The 16533-nt window shown below is 57.0% G+C and overlaps 2 protein-coding genes across 9 annotated transcripts in view; one reads left to right on the top strand and one right to left on the bottom strand.

Annotated features, from left to right (window-relative positions):
* Positions 1-10368, bottom strand: FKRP (fukutin related protein). 2 transcript variants are annotated; one of them, XM_023245662.2, is made up of 3 exons: positions 10314-10368; positions 8652-8709; positions 1-3594 (listed from the first exon to the last, which is right to left on the bottom strand). In XM_023245662.2, exon 3 carries the CDS (start codon positions 3553-3555, stop codon positions 2068-2070), a length of 1488 nt encoding a protein of 495 aa, XP_023101430.1. In that variant the 5' UTR covers positions 3556-3594; positions 8652-8709; positions 10314-10368; the 3' UTR covers positions 1-2067. The 2 variants fall into 2 exon arrangements, with proteins under 2 accessions (XP_023101430.1, XP_044902783.1); XM_045046848.1 differs by having other exon boundaries at positions 8652-8778; positions 10314-10332.
* STRN4 (striatin 4) overlaps positions 9961-16533 on the top strand; it is a 26470-nt gene continuing 19897 nt past the window's right edge. For 2 of the 7 annotated variants that reach the window (XM_023245655.2, XM_023245657.2), the window contains exon 1: positions 9961-10260. In XM_023245655.2, the coding sequence (XP_023101423.2) occupies positions 9979-10260 (282 nt within the window). In that variant the 5' untranslated portion in view covers positions 9961-9978. Of the gene's footprint in view, positions 10261-10793; positions 10943-11865; positions 12023-16533 lie in introns of those variants that run through there. The other 5 variants (XM_023245656.2, XM_023245658.2, XM_023245659.2 and 2 more) reach the window with 5 other exon arrangements.

Genomic DNA, 16533 nt, shown 5'->3' on the forward strand with positions numbered 1-16533 from the left:
TTAGAGAGGCTACAAAAGATTTTAGTGTAATTGCTGATAGTTCAAGAACAGTGAGGAGAGGAGAAAACACCAAAACGCCGTGGATAATGCCAAGAGAAATGATCTATTGAGACCCCAAGTCACCTGATGAAACTGAGCTCAGTGGGAAGTCGCCAGAAGCACTTGGATGTGGTTCCCTTATCAAATCACAGCTAAGGCAGGGTTACTTTATATATATTTTATATAATAAATAAATAAATAAATAAGCGATATATATATATTCATAAATATATACGAATATATATATGTATGTATATATAGCTGTGTCAAGAAATCACACCAACAATTTCTAAGCAAGTTTCTAAATAAAACAAAATCATTGCAGCGATTAAGAACGATGTGAGCTTCAGCTTATGTTCCTGGCAAACAACTTAAAGAAATATGTATACAGAGGGATCGTTTCCATTCTTTAGAGAATCAAAAAGAAATATTTAAATAGACGGATGCATATATTAGCTTATATATTAATTTATATTACTGCACCTGTTACAAAAGGTTTTGGACATCACACATCCCTCACGAATGCCCTGTGGGGCATTTCAAAACCGCGCGTGACGAGGGACGATGGTTTATTAGGTGGAGACGCCCTGCATATTATGGGACATCTCCATCCCCGGGCCGTGGCTCGGGAGAGCCAAGAGCACCCCGTGATCACCCCAAATCATCCCCGTATGTTTCCCAAACGCTCCACGGAAACCCAACGGTCTCGGGGCCAGAGGCTGTGTTCTAAGAAGTCAGGCTTTGGACATCTGAGTCTCAGGAGACTGGGACAAATTTGCATGCGTCTTCCCTCTTGCTGGCCTGTGAGGTCTCCTCCTCCAAGGGCTTCATGTGTCTGCAATGACACCGATCCCCCACACCCGACCTAGAGGTTCAGGGAGGCTGTGAGTTGCCTAAGATGACCAAGGAAATAAGTGGCCAAGCCAGGAGCCAACCCCAGCCTTGATTCCTGACCCCTTTACCACTCAAGTGCCACCCAGCGCCCAGTCACCTCCATTTCTTAGGTGCAAAGCAGAGTTTCGGAGACGCAGAGCGGCACCACAGAGAGGGGCATGGTATCCAACTTCTGTGTGGGCTCCAGACGGACTGCCTGGGTTCAAGTCCCTGCTCGGTCACTTCCCAAGCTGTCTGACCTTGGGCAAATGGCTTTACCATTCTAGCCTCAGTTTGCTCCCCTGTAAAATGGAAATAATAGCAGCTCTCACCTCAGGACCTGGGGGTGAGACATAAATCAGTGAATCTGTGTGAAATACTGAGAAGGATGCCTGGCACACGGTATGTGCTGAGTAACGTGAGTTATGACGACTGTTTATCCGGCCTTGCAGTGGGCTAACAGGTGCAGAGAGCTGAAGTAATGAGGTAACACCGTTAACATGGAGTGGGGCCGGCATCCGGGACCCGGTTCTTAACCATAGCTGCAGCTCAGGGCTCTGAGCCTGTTCCCTCCTCTGGAAGAGGAGGTCAAGGGCAGCATGCACCTCCCGGGGCTCTCGAAGGGCGATAGTTATCCGGTCCTGCAAGACACAGGGGATTAGGGAGGCCTGAGACTCAAGAGTCAGGAAAGCAACAGAACAACGGAGGGGACAGGCTTACCGGCGCCTTGGCCCCACAGCAGGACCACGGCGCCCCCTGGTGGCGGAAGCAGCCCCAGCAACCAAGTGCCCCACGGACTGTGAGCTGGACAGAGGGCGCTCGTTGAATCCCGGAAGAAACTGAGGCACAGAGAAGCTGGGACAGTCGCCCAGGCCCACCTAAGTCGCAAGTGGTAGAGCTGGGGTTTTGGTCGCGGCAGTCCAGCCCAGAACCCACACGCTTTCCTCTTTACAAAAAGTGTCCGTGCTCTGAATAAAGCCCACGCTCTCGGAAATCTTGGGCCGCGTAGGTCTTCGACGTCCCGGCCTGTGCTGGGCCTTGCAGGGCAGCTGGGCATCCCCGGCCCGCCCACCAAACGCCAGCGGCGCCGAAGCGAAGGCCAGCTCCCCGCGCATGAGCGTTCTTCTCCCGACCCCAGGAGCGGCCGCTGGAGCCTCAGCCGCTTCCCGCCAAACTCAGGAGCGACGGGTTGGGGTACTCGGGGTTCTCGATGACCCCGGGGCCGAACTTGAGCTCCAGGAAGCGACGGTAGTTGTTAGGCGCCTGCGCCACGAAGCCAGCGAAGGGCAGGGGCACGAGAGGCTGCAGGAAGTGTTCGGGGAACTCGACATCCTGCCGGTGGTCCAGCCACGTGTCCTTGGTCATGACCCCGTTGCGGGGGTAGAAAGGCCACAGGTCCACGTGCAGATGGTTGCTCTCGCTGTACTGCACGCGGAAGAAGTCGCCCTCTACGGCCTTCTCCCACACGAAGCCGCGCTCGTCCACCACCGAGCCCGCCTCGGCGCCGCGCAGCTGCTCGCAGTTGCCCACGTCCTCCAGGTAGATGCCCAGGTCCACGTCGTAGTCCCACGGGATGATGTCCCCGTGGCGGGCGGCCCCCAGCAGCGAGCCGCCCTCCAGCCAGTAGCGCACGCCCGCCGCCTCCAGCACGCCCACCACGTAGCGGGCGGTCTCGCGCAGCGCGCGCAGGCAGCACGGCGGCGTCCAGCGCTGCTCGTACAGGTAGGCCGGCGTGTCGCCCACCACCGTCCCGAAGCAGCGCGGCGTCTCCTTGCTGCAGCCGAACCACTCGAGCCGCCCGCCCTCCCCGCTCACCAGGCGGATGCCCAGCGCGCGCAGCAGCGCCGCCCGCCGCGCGCGCCCCTCGCGCTCCGCCTTCCAGCGCGCGTGGGCCGTGGCCAGCGGGGGCAGGCGCGCCGCGCCGAACGGCAGGTCCAGCAGCCGCACGGCCCAGCCGCGGAGGGCCGTCTGCAGGAAGAGGCCGGTGCCCACCGGCCGGGCCAGGGGCGCCGACAGGTTGAAGAGGTCGCGGGCGCGCAGGAGCACCACGGCGTCCCCGTCCAGGGCGTCGCAGCGGGGCGCGGACGGGGCGGGGCCGTAGCGGGCGGTCCACTCGCGCAGGCTGACGTTCAGGGCCAGGCAGCGGGCGGGGTTGGCGGAGGCGACGGGGGCGGCCACCAGGCGTGCACCTCCGGCCCGGAGCACCTCCACCATGTGCTCCAGCTGGCCCGGTACCTCGGCCCTAGCCCCGTCGGGCACCAGGGCCACGAATTCGGTGGCTACATAGGTCTCGGGGCGCGAGGCGGCGGCGGGCCGGTCCAGGGCGGGCTGGAGTAGCGCCAGACGAACGTTGGGGACCCGGGGCAGGGCCAGGGGTGGGTAGGGGAGCGTGTCGGCGGCCACCACCACCGGCTGGGCTGCGTCCTGTTGCAGGAAGGAGTCCACCAGCTCTGGCACCGCGTTGTCGAAGGCCTCGAACTCGCGCACCAGGACGGTGACGCGGGGGCCGGCGGCAGCTCCACGGCGGGGACCCCGGGCCCGGGAGTTCCTGGGCTGGTGCTGTAGCCACGAGACATAGAAGAGGACCAGGAGGTTGAGCGTGATGGCGGCTGCCAGGACAGCCTGGCAGCGGGTGAGCCGCATGGGGCCAAAGTCGGGCCCTAGCTGGGCCTCCAGGGCATCCTGGGGAGGGAGAATGAAAGGGGAGGCTGGAGCTGGTTGTCAGAAACCTCCTACCAGACCTCCTTAATCCTCAGCATTGCCCTTCTCCCCCAGCGCCTTCTCTATGTAGTGTCAGCTCTGACTTGCCCTCCTCCAGGAAGCCCTCTCTGACTTCCCATCCACCCCGCTCTGGGCTCCTTCAGCTCCTTGGGTTCTCCCACCCTAGTCCACCACTCTCTGTCATTACTGCGTGGGGACAGGTCTGCATCCTCCCACTGGATTGTGAGATCCACGAGGGCCGGCCCTGAGCTGGTCTTGATCACTGCTGGGTCCCACGTTCCACCCAGCACAGGACCTGGTGCTTAGCAAGTTTTTATCAAGTGATTCACCTTCCCTTCTTCCTTGTTCAATCCCACCTATTCCTTATCCTTTTCTTTGTCGACTTCTCATTCTGTTTTGGGTTCGATTAGAAATGCCCAACTCCATCCCCGAGCCCAGGCTGCACCTTCTGCTCCACCGTTCCCTCCTCCAGGAAGCCCCTCCTGATCTCTCTCTCCTGTCCCTCTCACACCCTGTCCGGGCTGCAGGGGGAGGCTGCAGCACAGGCACCGAGCCCCTCCCGCACAGTCCCCTTCTCACTTCCTCAACTTCTGTGCCATCTGGTCATCTGATGGTCGGCCAGATTGGTGGTTTGGTTTTGCAAGAAAAGCTAGAAATGTTTTCTTAAATCAGAATTATCCCGATTTTTAATACTGCCTACTCATTAAATTAAACAACCACCACGGACTGAATCACACTCCTAGAAACATAGGGGCGCCTGCCTGGCTCAGTCCATTAAGCATCAGACTCTTGATTTCGGCTCAGGTCATGATCTCACGATTCATGGGCTCGAGTCCCACCTCCGGCTCTGTGCTGTCAGCACAGAGCCTGCTTGGGGTTCTGTCTCTTCTCTCTCTCTCTCTGCCCCTCCTCCGTGCTCGCTCTCTCTCAAAATAAATAAACTTAACAAACAAACAAATTCCTAGAGCCAGAAAGTAGAAAGGTGGTTGCCAGGGGCTGTGAGGAGGGTGAAATGGAGTTGTTTAATGGGTATAGATTTCCAGTTTTGCAAGATTGAGAAAGTTCTGGAAACTGCACAATAATGTGGAATATATACAACACTATTGAACTGTGCGCTTGAGAATTGTTTAGATGAGGGGTGCCTGGGTGGCTCAGTCGGTTAAGTGTCCGACTTCGGCTCAGGTGTCGAGCTCTGTGCTGACAGCTCAGAGCCCGGAGCCTGCTTCGGATTCTGTGTCTCCCTCTTTCTCTGCCCCTCCCTTGCTCATGCTCATGCTCTGTCTCTCAAAAATAAATAAATGTAAAAAATGAAAAAAATGTGTTTAGATGATAAATTTTGCTTTGTGTATTTTATTACAACTCGAAAAAACTTTTTTTAATGTTTAGTTTTGAGAGACAGCGCGAACAGGGGAGGGGCAGAGAGAGAGGGAGACATAGAATCTGAATCAGGCTCCGGGCTCTGAGCTGTCCGCACAGAGCCCGCCGTGGGGTTCCAACTCAGGAACGGTGAGATTGTGACCTGAGCCGAAGTCGGATGCTTCACCGACTGAGCCACCCAGGCGCCCCCACAACTAAAATGTTTTTCAATGTTTGTTTGTTGAGAGAGCATGAGCAGGGAAGGGACAGAGACAGACAATCCCAAGCAGGCTCTTGCTGTCAGCACAGAGCCTGACAGGGGGCTTGAACTCACGAACCATGAGATCACGACCTGAGCCGAAATCAAGAGTCAGCCGCTTAACAGACGGAGTCACCCAGGTCCCCCTAGAATTTTTTTTTTTTTTTTAAGGGGAGTGGGACAGCCCAAAAGAGGCTGGGGAGGTAGGGGACGCCCACTCTTCATTCATTGGCCGCACTCCTAAGCAACCTCCAGGTGGCGCTGTCTCCCTGTGCCCCGCACAACTTTGAAGCTCTGGCTGGTCTCCGGCACAGGAGTAGATACTCAGAATGTTTTTCCACGAGGGATTTCCATGGGTTTCTACTCCTCCCGGGAAGGGTGACATCAGAGATCCTGCTAATCTTCCCACCCACCTAAATACTTCTGACCAAAGCTCCCCCTTGGGCCCGGGTCCACCCAGATCCCCCCTCAGCCTCCCCCGTCTCCTTTTTTTTTTTTTTTTTTAATGTTTTTATTTATTTTTGAGAGGGAGCGAGCATGTGTGAGGCGGAGGAGGGGCAGAGAGAGAGAGGGAGACTGAGGACCTGAAGCGGGCTCTGTACTGACAGCAGAGAGCCTGATGTGGGGCTTGAACCCTCAAATGCAAGATCATGACCTGAGCTCAACTGACTGAGCCACCCAGGCACCCCTCCTCGTGGCAGCCAGAGAGGTTTTCATAAAGCACAAACCTGACCTCCCCCTCCCTGGTCCGAACCTGCCACGGCTCTTCGGTAACCCGAGGAGAAAGTTTAAGTTTCTTACAACATCCCGCGAGCCCTTGGGTGACCTGTCCCTTGCTGGCCCACCGGGTCCAGCCCCGTCTCCTGCCATGTGTCAGACTCTGTGCCCAAGCCACCTTGGACTTCGCCTCGAACAGATCTCATTTCTCAGCCTTTGGACATTCTGTTCCTTCTGCTTCTCCCAAACACCCCTCCTCCCCGTGCCTCTTTTCTCCTGGAGAACGCCTACTTCCGCTTTAGGCCTCAGCTCTGATGGCTCCTCCCCCAGGAAGCCCTCCCCGAACCCCAGGCTGGGTCAGAAGTCCTCCCTGGGCCCCCCATGCCTCAAGTTCCTGAAGCCAAACGCTGCACTATGTGGCCTGAGTCTTCCTGCCTCTTCCCTCTCTATCTCCTACCAGGAATAGGCTCCTATCTCTCTTCACCCATCCCAGGCCTGTTTCCCCTTCTCTGACTCGCCTCGGCTGACACTTAAGAATCCAAGTTGCACTTTAAGAGCAACTTTTATTTTTATGTTTATTTTTTGATAGAGAGAGAGAGAGAGGGGATCTGAAGTGCGCTCGCACTGATGGCAGAGAACCTGAGGCGGGGCTTGAACTCACAAACTCTGAGATCGTGACCTGAGCCGAAGTCGGACACTTAATTGACTGAGCCACCCAGGCGCCCTAACAACTTAAGTTTTAGAACCTTGGAATTGCCTTCTGGATCTTAGATTGATTCTTCCTTCCTTCAGTCCTTCCCTCTGTTTATGGAACTCCTACAACGTGCCAGGCACTGTTTGAGGCACTGGGGACACAGCAGTGGACACATGGCACACAAAGACAGACAGCAACCCTGACCTCACATTACTGGGGGGGGGGGGAGACTTTGGAACCACAGAATCTTCGGGGTCTTAAAAATCTTAGACGCTTAGAGCGTATGTACATAGAAGCACAGGAGAGACCACGGATAGTTTCGGAACCTTTTGAAGATTCTAAAAAGAGACCATCATCCTGCTCTGCCCGCATCTCCCAACAGTCGGTTCCCCACTCAGCGCCCAGAGGCATCCTGTTAAAACTCAAATTAGATCCCGTCCTGCGTCTGCTCAGACCCTTCTGTGGCCCCCAACTCACTCAAGGGAAAAGCCGAGTCTTTACCGGGACCCCCTGGGCTCTGTCTGATCCTCCACCCCCTCCCACTCTTAGCTCCAGCCGCGCTGCCCGCCGAACGCCAGCGTTCAAATACATCCGGGACACCACGGCCAAAGATCAGCGGCTCCTTCTGCCCGGAAGCTCATCCCCAGGTCTCCACATGGCTCCTCCCTCCTGGCCTTCAGGCCTCTCCTCAAATGTCACCTGTCCAGTGAGCCCTCTCTTTGCCTTTTCTTTCTCAAAATGCGTCTCCCCGTCACCCACGTATTTCGTGTGCCCCACCCATCCCTGCGTTTTCTCCCCTCATCGTTATCACGTAGATTTCACTTATTATTTTGTTCCCTGATGTATACTCAGGGCGCAGCTCAGTGCCTGACACATAGCAGGTGCTTAATAAATTTGTGTGGCACCAGTGACTGAGTCTAGGTGTTCAGATGGGGAACGTGGGGCTCAGAGATAGAAACCATGGAGAACTCAGGTCTCTACTTCTCAGGCCCTGGCTCTTGGAATGCTCGGTCTGGCTGACTCTCGGCCCCAAGGTGCCCAGCCGGACAGAGGACAGAAATGGGGTCCTCAGAGACCAGTGAGTATGACAGTCAGACGAGCAAGCGAAGGCACCAGAGAATCAAGAGAAAGGAATCATCCAGCCCCCTGCCTAGGTTGCTCTTGGCTTCCCCAACTATGAGGGCTCAAATCCCCTTTATCGAGGCAAAGTGGATGAGATGATGATTTTGAAGGTGCGAATGTTCTCTCTCTGAATCCCATCAGGATGATGCTATCAACGATTCTAGCCAGTCGTGATACGCCAGACCCCTTTCTAGGCACTTTACACATAGGAACTTGTTTGCTCTTCAAGTTCTGATCACATTTAGAGAGGAGGAAAACTGCAGCACAGAGAAGTGAAGTCACTCGTTCAAGGTCACACAGCTGGGAGATGGCGGACCCAGATGTGACTCCCAAACCTGGCGAGTTTTGTCCAGTTTATTGTTTTCAACCAATAAACTCTGCTATCCCTCTTGGGTCCACTCAAGACAGCCCAGCTCTCTGTCCACCCTCAGCGAACATTCTGCAGGTGCTTTCAAAGCCGAATATGGCATATTCCGTACTTCAACCCATTAACTCTTCTGGGGACTCGGGAAGACGGAGGCAGTCATTGGGCAGGCCCTCCAGAGGTAAGCAGACAAAAACCACACTCGCAACTTACAGATAGGTCAGGAGACCAGCAGGGGGTGTGGCAGAGGAAAGGGGGTCAGGGGAGGAGGACAGTTCAGAGGAGACTTTGTGTCTCTCCATGTCCCATCAGACAAGGGTCAGTGGATCCAGATTCCCTCCCGGCCTAGGTTCACCCGGCCTGAGCTCTGATCTGGACCAAGTCTTAGCTGCTGCATCTGCGGGGTGCGAATATGGCAGGTGAAGAAAATGAGCGATGTGTAGGAACGGCTTTGGGGAGAAGGGCGATTTCCACCCGAGTGCTGGTGACACTGTGGGACTTCTTACCTCCTAGGCTGCTGTGGGAGCTCCCGGTGGGCGGTTCCAGACCAGCTCAAATGCACTGCTGAGGGAACGAGGACCAGAAAACCCCAAATCAGCCAATTTTGCACAAGAGAGTACGGCTTCATCTTACCTACAGAAGTGGCAGCGAGGTGGTCAGAGAACCCTTTTTCTTGAAGTTCCATAAGCTCAGGCACCACCTGAAGTGTCTCAGGAGTGGGTGGGAAGGGTGTCAATTACCACAGCGACCTATAACCATCCCTTTCTTATGAATGTGTCCAGAGAGGTGGGGCTAGAAGTGACCAGAGCTGTTACCATGACAACGCCTTCCCTAGACACACTCCATCCTGAGACACAATCCTAAAACATCCCCTGCCTTGGTGGGCCTGGTTCCTAGGGTCCCTGGAAGGGGGGGGGGGGGGCAGAGGGGGGGAGGTGGGGCTGCTCTTGTTACCATAGTAACCAGGGCTTGACCTTGCCCGTCTCCACCTCCTGGGCCAGGCCCTGTAACCATAGCAACTAGTCCTCCGCAGAGCATCTTCTCCTCTTAATAAAAACACCTGGTTGGTTTGGGCCACAGGCCTCCCACGACGAGAAAGAGGGGGGGATCCGGTTACCATGGTAATGCCAGCTGGGCGGCTAGGGGGAGGGGTTGGGAAAGAGGTGTTCTCTCAGCAGTCAGTGTCCTTGGGGCTGGGGTCCTTGCTACCTGAGTGCTAGGTGAGGTTGCCATAGTAACCGAATGAGGGTGGGGGCAGAAGGACCACCAGGGGCTTAGGTTACCTTAGCAACCCTCCCCAAGTCCAGTGACAGGGCAGGTTTGGGACTTCCTAACCACAAAGGGGGAGGGTTCCAGACCGCGGAAGGGTTACCATGACTACCGACCCCGGGCCAGGAATCAGAGAGGATGGGGCCATCGCCAGAAATCACCCTTGGTGGTCGCCCTTTCTCTCTGACACTGTTTGTCCAGGAGAGTGGCATTTGGGTCTGGAGGGGGTTAGAATCTTTCTTTGGGGTGAAGGGGCAGGAAACGGCCCCTCCCAAAGTCCCGCTTTTCCTAGGGGCGACCCTAGTGCTGGGCCTGGGTCTCTGGAGCTTTCCTCGAGGTGCGCGCTTCCGTCCCGCCCCCTCCCGCCCACCCGCGCGCGCGCGCGCGCGCGCTTTCGGGGTCGACCCGGGTGGGCGAGGCGCGCGCCGGGCCTCGTTCCCATCACCGGCCCCCCCCGGCCCCCGCCAAGCGCGCGCGCGGGCGGTGCGCGCGGGGGGGGGGGGGGGGTACGGCCGCGCAGGCGCGCGAGGCACAGCGGGCGCGCGGGCCGGCCCCGGGGCCTCCATGATGGAGGAGCGAGCGGCCGCCGCGGTCGCCGCCGCCGCCTCCTCCTGCCGCCCGCTCGGCTCCGGCGCGGGCCCCGGCCCGACGGGGGCGGCCCCGGCCTCTGCCGCTGCCCCGGGGCCCGGCCCGGCCGGTAAGGGAGGCGGCGGCGGAGGCAGCCCGGGGCCTTCAGCGGGGCCCGAGCCCCTGAGCCTGCCCGGGATCCTGCACTTTATCCAGCACGAGTGGGCGCGCTTCGAAGCGGAGAAGGCCCGCTGGGAGGCCGAGCGCGCCGAGCTGCAGGTGAGCGCCGCCCCGGGACCCCCGACCCCCCGCCCGGCCCGGCCCGGCCTCACCCGCCGCCGCCGCCGCCGCCATCTTGGAGCAATGGCCGCCGGGACGGCCGGGGGGGCGGGAGGGGACCGCGACCGGCCCGGAGACCGAGAGAGGGGCCGTCCGAGGGGGCTCCTGAGGCACCCGGCGGCTCGAGGCGGGAGGGGGCGGGAGAGCCCGACCGGGGCCGGCCGAGAGGAGGCGCGCAGGGCATCGGACCCGACTGCGAGCGGGAGTGGGAGCGAGCGGACCGGCAGACGGGTTCCCGGGAGAGGGGCCTCGGGCCCTGAGGGGAGCCCAGGAGAACTCAGCGGAGGGTGGTGGGAGGAGTTGGGGGGGGGGTTCTTGTTGGGAGTGAGCGGAAGCCCGAAGGGTGCCCCGGGGTTCCCACCTCCGTCCCCGACCAGGTGAGGGTTGGAGGTGGAGCCTGATGGGGTTTAGAGGCGAGAGAGAGAGCGGAGGTCGGGGGGGGACGTGGGAGCCGCCGAGGGCCAGAGTGGAACCAGCGGGGGACCGGCCTGCGTGGGAAGAGGAAGTCAGGGAGCCTGGGACGGGGTGTGTTTCGGATGGTTTGGACGGTGGAGGCGAAACGAAAAGACGGCTGTATGAGGACTCGGGATGAGGGGAGAGCCTCGAGGGGTCCAGGAGGAAGGTGTGTGCCCTTCCCTTTCAGGAGGGAACTTTGGGGAGGCCTGGCCTGTGTGTCTGAACAGTGCAGGGAGGCGTCCCCGGGGACGGAAGCATGGACAGGGCCAGGACTTGCCCTAGGAGCCTGTATGGAAGAGTTGGGGAGCGGAAACTCTAGTTTTGGGGTGAGTGGGTGTGGGGGAGGGGGCGGGAGGAGGGGGGATTTGAGACGGGAGGTGTGTGCAGATGTCAGGTGGAGAACCCTGGACTGGAGTGCGCTGGCGTCCAACGTGGAGATAAGGGGACCTGGGATGGGGACAGGGAGGAGGAATCCAGGGGCACCTGGAAGATGGCAGGGGGAGCATTTTGCAGAGCAGGTAGACAGCATAGAAGAAGCATCTCAGAAGGACCCCGGGAGGAGAGATGTTTGTGGAAGTTTCCGGGAGAGGACCCCGTGGTTTGTGGAGTAGTTTGGGAGAGGAGTGTGCCCAGGGATGATGTTTGGGAGAGCTTGAGGAATTGGCCTGGGTTACGTGACCTTGAGAAGTGCGGGTCCGCTTGCTGAGCGCTCCGCAGAGCAGAGCTGGGGCGGCAGAGTTGTGAGGATATGAAGGGATCCGGGGATGGGCAGCAAGGATTCTGAGGGTTCCCGGGCTGGGGTATAATTAGCAGGAGCTGGTCCCAATTCTAGCAGCCCATCTCTCTCCTTCCGGCTCACTGTTTTCCTGTCCAGTTGATGTGGGGACCCAAATAACTGATTAGAATTTTGTCCAGAGGATGAATAAAGAGAGCGTTCCGCAATTCTCCCACCCCTAGGGAGGGATCTTAGCTGTGTGGTAGCTGGGGCTCGGCACTGAGGTGGGAGAGGAGTCCTTATGTAAGCAGCCCTCACTTTTGTGTTCGATTCGCAGTTTCCGGAGCTCTTCCCCAGCGTGCATCTCTCATCAGATCTCAATACCCCGTTATGTAGACAGGGCCCTCATTGAGCTTGTTGCTGAAACTGATGCCAGCCGCTGTTTAGTGAGCACATAGGAGGTGCCAGGCCTGTATGAAGCACTTTAGCTAGAGCCATGGTATCGTTTAATCCTTGCAGCATTCAGCAAGGGTAAGTAATAGCATTCCCCCCACCACCCTGCTATTTGAGAAAAGAATCCCAAACGGAAAGGGAGGCTCTAGGACAGTCAGTGATTGATCTAGGATCACAGCCTGTGGGTAGAAGGGCTGCTCTATGGGCTTTTAAAAGCACATGCTCTATACCTCTCTGCTGTCCAGCACAGATGAGGAAACTGTTCCCAGGAAGCCCAGTGGCCTCCTCAGGATCATCCAAACAGTCATAGGCAGACCTGGGATTGCATTTTGGTCTCTGGGACCGCAAGCCGGTGCACCCTACAGCACCCACCCTACCCCTGTCCCGTATTTGTGATGAACGAGAGAAGAGTTATGTTTATTCCCTCCCTCAGTGGCTCTTGGCAGGAACTCACGAACAGGACCCAGTTGGGCTCTCCCAGGTCTAGGCTGCGGCGTTAACTTACTTTGTATTTTTGTTTGCTGTTCGTTCCGTCCCATTAATAAAAGCACACAGATCTCAGGAGTGTTTGCGTGTGTGTATATGCACGTATATGAGTATGTACTTACGAGTGAGAGGGGAAAGCCCCCCTCTTGTCCCTTCCCTGCTCTCCCCTGAAACTGTTACTGCTGTAAAAGTAGTTCAGCTCTGCCCTGTGTGCTATGCAAGGTCTATTATACGTATCATTTTGTGACTTTTTTCACAGTCTGTGTGTCTTGATGTTCCTTTCCTATCAGCACAGAGAGCTCTCTTGTTACTTTTGATAACTACATTGGGCTGGATGTTTGCACCATTCCTCCTTTAGATGACCTTGTGGACAGATTTTAGCCTGTTTCCAGTTTTTCCTTCAGAAATGGTGGCGGTGACTATCTTTGCAGGGCAGGTGGATGGGATGATAGCATAGATACGCTTATGAGACGGTGATGGGTTCTGCCAGGTCACCCCGCGGTCACACCCCCAATAGCAGCACCTTTTTTTGCATACCTGTGCCCGGAACACTTACCGCTTGCTTACAGAAGTGTGACTTCTCCCTCCCGTGAGGTCCTTTAAGGCCTGTGCTGTGTCAGACTTTTGCGAGGAGCCCTGAATGCCTTTTCTCCAAATAGCTGAGCTACAGCTGCTCCCGGCACAGGACCTGCTGAGCATCAATGTGCGCTAGACGAGGCAGCCCCTCGTGTGGTCCTGCCAGGAGGTACCCGAGGATTGGAGCAGGGAGGTGGCACGGATGTGGTCTGACGATACGCAGGACTTTGTCAGGTGGGGGATTCTGAGAGGCAGGCAGCGCGGTTCCTGCCCTTCAGAAACTTCCAGGCTAACAGAGGAGGCGGGTGTGCACAGGAGGCTGCAGAGAACCGTGTACACGTTCACACGCAAGCTGGGTACTTGATGGGGTGCCTCTGCTTGAAGCACAGTGATCGTTTCAAGAAAGCATAAAATATTTTAATGAAAACGTAAGTTGAAGTCGCAAATATTTGTGTTTTGTAGATAACGTGTGTTGCGAGTTTAGGGTAAATCGACTCAGGGTAAAGTAAGCACGAGAGATCACATACAAACCCTATCGCTTATCGACCCATGGCACCTCTGGGGAGCGGAGCTGCTTGAGGACAGGAGGGACCTCTCAGGGGACTCTCAGCTGGATGCCCACTTAGGAGCAGCGAGGGGGAGTAGTGGTGAGTGTGGCAGCAGGGAAGGTGTGGAACTGGCCGCTCCCCACTTCCAGCCTCACTAGGGGCTCCGACGCATGGGGGGGGGGGGGCGTCCTCCCTGCGAGGAGCCCGTGCAGCTTGGGAAGGAGGAGTGCAGGAGACACAGGGCTAGGTGGGTCCAGAAGGGGAGCACACAGGACTGGGGGCGGGGACAGGAAGCCCAGCACCAGCTCCTGGGAGGATTGAGATGCTGAGGCTCCCGGGAAGCCTTTTCCGCGCTGCCTGGCTGGAAAGGGGGAGCAGCCGCAAGAGAGGTGGCAGCTGAGTTTGGGCACGGATCTGGGGTGGGGGAGGGGGTGCTCTAGCAGTCGGGCCAGAGGGAGTGGCAGTGGTGGATGTGGTGGGTAGAGAGACTTCCAGATCCTGGGCTTACTTGCCAGCCTACCCCGGCACTCAGGCCAGACAGACAGCACGGGCTGCCGGCATTTTCAGAGGTAGGAGGGACTGGCCCCTGACACTTCCCCTTTCCATGGGATTCTGTTGAGTTGGTTCGGGGCTTCAACCACATGTTTGTGGTTCTCTCTCTCCTCCCTTTGCCAGAGGAACTGGGGAAGGGACAGCGGAGCAGAGTGGGCTGAGCCAGGTTCTTGCACCATAATTAGGAGAAGGGAGATGGGGACTTGACGTGGTAGTAACAAGGAGATACAGGGGCCAGGCTGAGCATGTGTGAGGGTCTGGCACGTTCTTGACTTCCCTTTCTCCCCCCCACAGACTGAGGTCACCTGTGTCATCAGTCCTGCCTCCTTAGCACCTCAGATCCAGTAACCCAGCACCCCCATCTAGTCTGAGCCACTGTCATTTCTCCCTGGCGTTTCTGGAACTGCCTCCTGTGACTGGCCTTCAGTTGTGTGGGCATGCCCCTCCCCCCAGGCCATCAGTTCTCCATAGTATAGCTGGAATTATCTTTGTAACATGCACTGATCCCGTCTCTCCCTTGTTTGAAACCTTTCCATGGCTTCCCCTGTGCTCTTGGGACAACCTTCGAACCCTAACTTGGTCTGCGGTCCTTTCTTGGGCCTACAAGCCTCTCTGCCTTGCTTCTTGAACCCTGTAGCACATTCTGATGTGGCCACACTGGCCTCAATTTATGACCCCACCGGCGGAATACGAGTGTGCCTGTCTCCCCGGTTCTTGGCCAGCCCAGGCATTACTTAGCATGTACGTGCTCAGTTCTCAGCTAACCTGAGGGAGAGACCTGGTCCCTAGAGCAGGACAGAGGTGACAGTTGGCTTGTGGGCACAGATCTTGTCTCTACCCTCTTCCAGCAGCCACTCTACTCCCCTGGCTGACTCCTGACAACCTTCGGGTCTTGGCTGAACTGTGCATCTTGACTCCAGAAACGGGTTGGGCGTCCCTTGTCCCATAACACCCTTTGCTTCCTCACCGTGGCCGTAGTCAAATCGTGTGTTGGTTGTCGATGCTCCTGCCTGTCTCCTGTGCTGCACTGAGAGCTCTGTGGGGCCAGGAACCACTCAGACGAATGCCTCATGCAGGACTTGGCTGTCACAGGCTGTCACAGGTGCTGGATGTTGGAATGAATGGAGGCTCTCAGCAGGCTGTACTGGCCCTGGGAACCAGAACACTTGCTGTAGAAGCCACAGAGGGTAGGGAGGACGGTGAGGAGGTAACTCAGAGCTTGTGTTTGGCGATCGACCTTTTCTTCTCCACCTCTCTCCCCCACCTTCTAAAATAGACGGGACAGGGTAGACTTGGGTGACTGAAAAGATACACAAAGGACAGACATTTCAGACTTTCAAGATGGTGATCACACGAGAGTCCGCCTGTTTAGCCTTAGATATTTACGTACGTATGTGTTGATTTAACGTTTGTTTATTTTTGAGAGAGACAGAGTGTGAGCAGGAGAGGGGTGGAGAGAGGGAGACACAGACTCTGAAGCAGACTCCGGGCTCTGAGCTGTCAGCACAGAGCCTGATGTGGGGCCCAAACCCATGAACCGTGAGATCATGACCTGAGCCGGAGTTGGATGCTCAATAGACTGAGCCACCCAGGCGCCCCTGTGTTAATTTGAAACGTAGAGCGAAAACAATGTTCGCAAGGGCGGGGTGGGGAGTCCCATTCCTTCAATGGACGGAGGATTTTTTCCCCCCATAGTCTATCTGGTGACATATGGCGATCTGTCTGTTATTTGTCCCCTCCCCTCTGTAACACACGTTTCATCTTGTTTAGTGCTGTTCTCTGTCTGTAGCTGTATCTGATACTTAGTTGGAGCTCAGTAAGTATTGGTGTCAGCGGGTGAACACGTGAAACCTTTGTTTTATGTCAATGCTCATATATCCTTTTTTATTCTCTCAAAAAGAAGCCTACGTTGCACTTATAGCTGTAGGCTGGCTACATCCCTAGAAGTGGACCTGTCAGGACAAAGGGAATGTGCGTTTGACATTTTTATAAACATGGCCAAATTGCCCTCCAGGAAGGGTGCGTCGATTTATGACCCCACCAGCGGAAACAGTGCCTGTTTCCCTGGTTCTCAGCCAGTGCCAGGCACCTGCTCAGTTCTCAGCTAACCTGAGGGAAAGACCTGGTCCCTGGAGCACGACAGAGGCGATAGTTGGCTTGTGGGCACGGGCAGTGCTGCACTGCCAAGTGCACAGGGCAGATAGGTCATGGCCCTTGGAGCCCCAAGGAGAGGGCGAGCCGTGGGGGGCGGGCATCCGAGAGGCTACTGAAACTTACAGTCCTGGAGCAGAGCTTTGAGAATGGTCATGGCCTGGAAGAGGGGTCTGTGGCCAGACCCGGGGCTTCTGGTGGAGTCACTGAAGTCCTCCAGCAAGCACGTGGTGTTTGGGGAACGGCTGTGAAGACGACGCAGCCGCCTGTGGGGCA

This window comes from Felis catus, chromosome E2 (genome assembly GCF_018350175.1).
Source record: "Felis catus isolate Fca126 chromosome E2, F.catus_Fca126_mat1.0, whole genome shotgun sequence".
Lineage (NCBI taxonomy): Eukaryota > Metazoa > Chordata > Mammalia > Carnivora > Felidae > Felis > Felis catus.

Excerpts from the sequence above, each read along its gene's own strand:
- FKRP (XM_023245662.2), bottom strand. The coding sequence starts at position 3,555 with ATGCGGCTCACCCGCTGCCAGGCTGTCCTGGCAGCCGCCATCACGCTC.